We start from the raw sequence: 8,128 nt of genomic DNA on the forward strand, positions 1-8,128 counted from the left end.
TCACTGTTATAGTATCTTTAATTTATCTTGTGTTTTACAGAAGTCTGAACGGATTAAAAAGCACCTCCTTTCCCATCACGTTCCTTACAGTTGGTAAAATATATCCAATGAGCAAATGTATGTGAACAGCTTGAGGATCTGCATCTTGCAAGGATTTCACAGACCAACCAATCAAAAGCCAAATTTCTTGTAGTTTTTACAATCTTGTTTTAATACAATGGTAAATCCATTCAGATTGTAAACCTGTCCAGTCATATCTCCCCAGAACACTTTGCAAAATCCAGTGTTGATTAGCAAACTAGTTAGCTTTGGCACGGAGCTGTGCTCTCTTGCCTGTGACAGCCTGGAAACCAGTTTTGATGCTGGCGACGGAGCAGCGAGAGTGGCAGGTCTCACACTGCAAGAAATATAATCTGGTGTCCTTCTGTAGGATTGTGTCTGGTGACCGACACGTATGACAGGTGACATACTCCTCTGCAGAAAAAGAATTAAGTTGCAGTTAAAAGATGATGCATTATCAGCGGTCAAGTCACCACTTCTTCAGCCTTTAGTTTAACAATTGTCTTGAAAGGCTCTTCAAATGCATCTACTAACTTAGAAGTAGCTTACTATGAAAGCCACAGAGGTTGAGGCAACCTAAAAATTCCCCCTAGTTCCCAGGTTAATAAAGACTAGGTTTCATATGGTACATTATGCACTGACACTGGTGTTTTAAAAATAATAACAACCAGTTAAGACTTGCCACTGGCGTTCCATAACTTCCTCAGCTGAATCAGCATTCCCAGACATCAGCAACTCTTGTACAGACACAGCACTAAAGCAGTATTTTTTGTTACATATAATCTGGGAGTCCTCTGACCAGCAGTCAGTGACACACACACTGTATTTGTTAATTAATGTGTACAACAGACTTTAAAATTAACAATTACTGTTATTTTCCACAGTCCTCATCAAAGCCAAGAACTGAAAGTCAGATGAAAACAAGCAATTCTCAAGTGCTCTTACTGTTTTCCTTGGTATGTTTTAGTGCCAGGACAGAGTACGACCTATGGGCTTATTATAACCATGGTAGAACCACCTGTACTTGCATTATTTCATTATAAAGCTGCAGCAAAGTTGTAGCTTCTTAGCACAGAATCTCTACAGCATGCACACACATGGGGGCCATACATGGGCAACTGGTCATCAAAAGGGGTCTGAGAGAAATCTATACTGGAAAAGGGAGTTATACTTACTGATATATCTTCTCAAGACATTTTCTATCTGTTTTTGCTGGAATCTTCCTTTGATTACAAGTTGGTTATTACCATCTATTGAGCCACTAATTTAAAAGAAAGATTAATTATTTGATTTGCAGAAGACATCAAGCATTAAAACAAGTCAGGAACATGAAGCAAGGTGATGATGCATTCTTCAAGATAAGAGCATGCCAGAATTACTTTGTGGAAAAAACCGCAAAATTCTGAAGGCACTTAAAAACCTAGAGGAAGTTCTGCCCAAGCATAACCCTCACTGCAGTAAAAGCAAACTCCAGCAGAGATCAGCCTCATAGTTAAGCTACCCAACCAGAAGAACTTTACAGAATTGAGAATTAATACCTGCTTATCTCACAGAAGTGACCAAGACAACTCTCTAGTAAGGTGTAATATGACTAATAAGATCCTCTTCTAGCCATTCTGATGTAGTAAGTTGAATGTTTTTTCACATTATGGTTTCTAAGTTTTTAAGTCGTCTGGACCTGAAGAGACTCCAAAGTCCATTCAAATGGGCATTTGTTATATACACGTTGCAGTTAGACTCCTTGATTCCTATGTCTACATATAACAACACTGTAGTATACAACAAAGAAGTGAATAGACAACCAGAAAGTACACCACCACAGCATGAGATCTTCGATAAGAGGCATATAAAATCAACACTGTTTTTATGCTAAGACAGGTGGATTTAACTGCAGCATTAGACAGAACAACTAGCTACAGGCCCACAAGACTTGCCATTAGGCAGTCAGGCATTCTCTCTTCCTAGCTATCTATTATCTGTCTTAGGACGATACCATCCTCACTGATTGGGACAAACAGCTCTGCTATCAGAGCATCTTTGAGAAAGGTCCCAAACAGGGAATTCAAACCCCTATCGAGAGTGTTCCCTGGGACTTATAGTTTGCCTCTGTACCTCTTCCCTAAGATGGTATCTCTTCAATCACCCAGCACAGCATCTATGTGCAGGGAAGGAAAGCCTGATGTTCAAGCATATATACACAGACCTAAACCCAAGAATTTTATTTTTGATCAGGCAACGTCAACTATGTTGCCATTGCTTCCTACATGCATAAGCACATCATAGCCCAGTAGCCTTACCTTGTACCCAATTCTGCCAACAAAAATGCCAGGAGATGTTTTGGCTGACGATGTAATCTAAAAATAAAGCAGGGATATATTTAACCTTCCCCCTTCAGAGAAATTTGATATTTATACAGGACCGGCAGGCTAAAATGATCTTAAATTACTAAGTTTAAAAGGGGGCAGTGCCAGAGGGTCTGCACCAAAGAGCATAGGCAGACAATGACTGGAGACACAAGAAAGCTGAACAGCCCACAGAAAAAAAACCATCATCCTCCCCTAAACCAAGCTCACAGTAACTATTGAAAATAAGTTTTCTATTTGAGATTTTCCATTCTTATTCTTCTGTCCCCCTGCCATTCCCCAAAAAAAGTTCCATTACTAGCTACCATTAAAAATTCACTTCAGTATACTACCCAGATTCTCAGTATGATTTCATCAGGATTGTTTTCTGGCACACTTATGAAACAAACCAGATACGCATTCCCAGAAGTGCCCACAAAGAATAGAACTGCCTTCACAAGAAATAATTAAGACATAGAAAGCACTGTAGAAAACAGTGGAAAAAAATTACTGAACTCCATACCGTTTACTAAGAGAATAGTATTTGTAGTCAGCTCAAATCAGAAAGAACTTTCGCCACCCCCCTGCGCAACACTTGCAAATAAAATATCACTGGTGGCCCAACTACAGACTTGATAGAAGCCAGTGAACTCACAAAAGCAATAGGTTTAGTTTCAGTCCACGAGGCCCATGTAGCAAGCCTACCATTTTCATAATTTAAGTATAAAGTAAGAAATTATCTCAATAAATCATCTTCATAAATATCTTCTCACAGAGAAATGTAGAGAAAATGAGCAGTATGATTGAAATAGCTTTCAGTTTACTTCTGGTTTGCCATAGTCTTTTGTCAGAAAACATGCATTCAACACAACAGCCAACAGCACAGAAAAGTGCATTCACCTGCTATTCCTGGGAAATCTAAAGAGGAAACTTACAATTTGCAGATATCTGTAAAGTTGACAAAAGATGTTTTCTTGGTCCCTACTCTTACAACCTGCGGAGGCTTCATGACAAATTTTCGTTTTTCTCCAGCTACCATATCTGGATTTTTTTCCCGCATGATGTTAAATACTCTATTGAGCAACTACAAAAAAAGGGATTCGCATCAACATGAATATCTTGCATTTCTCAAATGAAGTACATTGCTTCTAAAAAAACTTGAAACAGCATTCACAATGAATATTAGACTGTCTTTGTCCATCAGCATTTTCCCACATGCTTTTGAACACACATTTAAAAAAATGTTCTGATAAACGCAAAATATAAAAGCTGTTTCCCCAAGGGTTTACATAATCTGCAAGTACCTCAGCCTATTTGCAGAGGTGTTTTAAATATCACTAATATTGCCCTATATGAAACTTAACTGTGATAAAAGATATGCTTTGTTATTTTTCTGTCCATGAGCTTCTGACTACAAGTCCTTTAATTTTAAGTTAGAAATAGGACATATGAGCATAAGGCCCTGCTCTACTGATGCACATCAATACAGAAAATATTTTTAAGAAGTCTTTTGAACGTTACCTCATCATATGTGTAGTCCCTTTCCGAGCCTGCCCATGCAGGTCCTGACTGAAGGCTAAAAGAAATTCCATCATCTTTTTTGCTATCTTCATCCTCAAAAGCTGTCAAGAAAGTTGTTTGGGATTCATTAAGAAGAAAAGAAACATTCTTTAACCTGATGCTTACACCATTTCTAAAAGGTACATCAAAGAAGATTCCACTAAGATGTGGACACAAGTCTTCTCTGTCTGCCTACACGGGACACCAGCACTTATGGCAAATTTATACAGTGCTTTTACAGAACATTTTTCTGATAAATAATATAGTGGTAAAGGTAACAAAATTAATTTTTGAAACAAAAAAGGCACTTGAACAGAATTCACCTACAACATGAACTACATTTCACTTTCAACATCTCATTGAGCTACGTTATACTTTTACCTTCATCCTTCTCCATTATCTCATCTTCATCTGGAAACTTCACATTCTTCTTTTTCTTCTTTTTATTGCCCAGCATGATATCAAGGTCATCTTCAGGTTCTACTGCGTCTGGCACATCTCCTTCAATTTTCAAGTCCTGCAAATAAATAGTAAGACTATAGTTTACAGTATTAAACACAAATCTCCATTGCACAGCATTAGAAATAATACTAGTAGCACACTATACTAGATGAATTCTAGTAATATCCACCACAATCCTGAAACAGAGCAGATAAGAATGGAACTAAAGTATGTTGAAGAGAGCACTGCACTACTACCATGAAGTAGGACTAGATTTTTATCTTCTGGTCTAACTTCTGGCTCGTCAAGAACAAGGTCACGCTATACTTGCCTAAAGGCATCAGCCATTTTAGGGCATAAGGGAACAAAACACCCTACATGCCAGACAATAAGGTAAGGCAAAGCTGTGCTACCAGCAGCCAGTCCAATTTGTTATCACAATTCTGCCCTGTAGAGAACACAGAGCAAGCATTTTGCCTGTCTGGGGCAAATCAGAGGGACATTTTCTTCCCCAAAAGGCAGTATCCAAAAAGAGGTTTACACATAACATAACATATGTCTCTCCTCTTGCTCTCTGGGCTTGCCAGTTACACTGACATGTGATACAAAAACACGACTTGGAATAAAACTTGAGAAGCGTAAAAATACCTTGTACACCTTCTGGAACACAGAACAGTAGCCAATCATTTCTAAAGAAAACACCAGAGTAAAAACGCATTTCTTAGCAGACATATACCCTTTATTTGAAGGGCTGGCCTTTAGAGGACTATTCTGTGTGTGGCTTCTGACATCCATTTTCTTCTCTCACCCCAAAAGACAATTAACCTTGATGCCAGTCAACCCTTACTACAGGTTGCAGAATTACTTGTTCATTGTGCAAATCACTTAAGATTTTTTCCACTTCTGGGCAAAAATCCCTGCAGGAGGAACATGTTCTGCAGAACCTACTATATATGAAAGACACAGTGAAACGTAAGTTTCATTATTAACTGCACTAAGACACAATGACAGACTCGAAACAACTCCTTGCACTGCCAATCCCGAGAAAATGAAAGCAAGAAAGTTTTCAGCCACGGACAAGATGGCCTAGTTATGTAAACAAACCTTTACACCTTCTTCTGCTTCATCTATATCGAATATCTTTTTTGTTTTTTTCTTCTTTTTCTTTTGATTGAAGAAGTTTAAATCATCCAGGTCATCTGTTGCATCTAAAAAACAAAGGATTGCCAAAAGAAGTATAACTGTAGAAACAGTTTAGACATTAAGGTTTCTAATTTACATCCAAATCTTCAAAACATTACAGTAAGACATAAGCAATGACCTGTAGCCCCTACAGAGATCCTTCAGGTTTTAAAGAAGTCATTCCCCTCTACCCCCAAATACTTCAGTACTGTTTTACAGTTTCTGCATCTCCTTACTGCATTTTCTTATTTTTCAAGTGCTTAATCTTTCTTTCTGCTGTACAAGAGAAACTAGCCACTTTTGTCATTATAGTAGAGATGCCTGAAAAAAATGAAAACTGTAAGAGGAAGGTATAGTTTCTCTGGTCTACTGCAGGAGCCAATTTTATCAACAAACTGGATTTAAGTTAATAGTATTCCCTGAATCAGGTCATCTTGAAATGACATTAGCCTTAATTTAAAAAGCAAGGTTATATACACAATCGCAAGCTTACTTCCTGAATGATTCCAAAGAACACTCTAGTTATCACATTCACAGTTTCCAAAAACTAGAAAGCCTTTTAACCATATTTCTGTTATTCACACTATTGCTTAATTGTTCAAATGAAAAACAGCCATAATTGTGGCATTACTGCAACAGCTGCATGTGGAAGATTTAAAACTTCATGCTAACTATTTTAGGGATTCTCTTTTCATTGCCTCACACAAAACCCTCTGTTTGAGTCAGGAAAGTGGAATTTACATAAGCCACTGGTAGCTTGCTAGACGTCTGTGAACATGATTTCAAACAGGAGGGAAATACGCCCTCCAAATAGGCAGCAGAGTATTACTCACAAGCCTCTAAAAAAACCTAGGGCCCCAGCATTATACACTGTGATGCCAAATTCTTGAAATGGGGCTTGTAGTCTCAAAATATAGAAGGATTACCTTTGGGAGTTTATCTACATGAATTCACTTTACCTTTCTTCCTGCTGTCTTCTTCATCTGCTTCAATATCTTTGTCTTCTGTTGGCTCTGGTTCAACTTCTTTTGTTTCCGATTGCTGAGTCTCTTCTGCTTGTGTATCCCCTCCTTCCTCATCCAACATAAAGGGCTTCTTCTTTTTCTTCTTCTTCTTGCTCATAGTGGGATCGAAAATCATCTGTAAAAGTCAAGAGTTCCTTAGCAGCATAATAATCAGCTACCATTTAATATTTATAACACCTTTTAAGTTTCTCTCAACATTCCTTCTGTCACCCAAACTGTTCCTTGGCTTCAACCTCAACTAGGGATTTTTCTAGATCTGTAACAATGTAATACAAGTTGGCTGACCTAAAACAGTGATTCCACAGGTTTCTTTAAAAACGTCACAGATCTTGTCCCAAGGCATATATGATGTGACCAATTACAAGAGAAGACTGCTTGACAGTTTAGAGCTTCTGCTACTTTTCCTATGATAGTCCAAGTTTCCTGCCATCAATGTGTAAGTTCAGATGAAAATATATTAAAGCTGTGAATCTTTGACAGACTAGCTACCACCTGCTTCTCCATTTTATTATCATTATGGACTCAGATTTTGAAGTAAGACTATGCGAAGCAATCACTGAACCACTTAGCATCAGAAAAAAATTCAAGCATATCTATACCACAGAGCCTGATTACATGTCAGTTACACTTTGTACCTCCATTTGTGAGACACATTAATTTCCAGATTTATTAAAAGGCAAGATTTACCAACAACTCCCTTGACAAGAATGCTTTAGACTAGGGAGAAACCTAGAAGGGGCTGCTGACACAGCAAGACCTGTACCAGTTCTCAATGCTCTCAACACAAGTAGCAAAGGTCTCATCCCTTCCCCCCCCCACAGGTGGGAAAATGAAGCTCAGAGACCAAGTGAAGAAGCTTAATTCACCTAGTCTGACTGTGAAGAAGGCACTAACCCCAAGACTTACTTTTAACCTATTCATCATCTGCAGACCTCAGATAATTAACACATGAGCTCTTCAGTTTTCCAACAAAGGAATGCCTCTTACTATTTTCACTTAAGATGCAAATTTGACATCATAGTTAGTGGTCAGTAGTCAGTTTTGTTACATATATCTGGCCGTATTTTCACACCATAGTGTATACTTAATACATCAAACAATTTTAGACACACAATAAGACTCTTCCTCCAGTTTTTCTTATCTAGTAATTGAAGAGTGTTCTCACAGACATTTAAAATTTAGCATCATGAATACCCTCACTCATGAAAATACCACCACTTCATCAAAGGAGCAGTTCTCCAACTTCTTGTTTCATTACACCCTCCAAGTCTGGGGGGTTTCCCTCCCCCCAGGAAGCAATCTTCTGGAACTTACATGTTTCATAAAGGCTCCACTGAAAGGCAATAAACTGCATATATGGGTGTTTGAAGCACAGCATCACAAAAGTGTCCACATATATGGGACACTGAAACTCAAAGCTGAAGTGTGTCTTTAGTTGTACACACTGTGCTAGAATGATTTTCAAAAAAGTTCTGTCAGAGGGCTTCTCTCTAATGCTTAGTTAGACACATGTATGAA

General features: G+C 38.2%; 1 protein-coding gene across 1 annotated transcript; it reads right to left on the reverse strand.

Annotated features, from left to right (window-relative positions):
* On the reverse strand, nucleotides 1–6,725 carry EIF2S2 (eukaryotic translation initiation factor 2, subunit 2 beta, 38kDa). The gene is made up of 8 exons (XM_009585417.1): nucleotides 6,545–6,725; nucleotides 5,508–5,611; nucleotides 4,344–4,479; nucleotides 3,924–4,024; nucleotides 3,338–3,486; nucleotides 2,358–2,414; nucleotides 1,236–1,321; nucleotides 1–474 (listed from the first exon to the last, which is right to left on the reverse strand). Exons 1-8 carry the CDS (start codon nucleotides 6,723–6,725, stop codon nucleotides 299–301), a joined length of 990 nt encoding a protein of 329 aa, XP_009583712.1. The 3' UTR covers nucleotides 1–298.
* Between the last annotated feature and the right edge of the window lie 1,403 nt (nucleotides 6,726–8,128).

The sequence above is a fragment of the Fulmarus glacialis genome, unplaced genomic scaffold, assembly GCF_000690835.1.
Source record: "Fulmarus glacialis isolate BGI_N327 unplaced genomic scaffold, ASM69083v1 scaffold6149, whole genome shotgun sequence".
Classification (NCBI taxonomy): Eukaryota; Metazoa; Chordata; class Aves; order Procellariiformes; family Procellariidae; genus Fulmarus; species Fulmarus glacialis.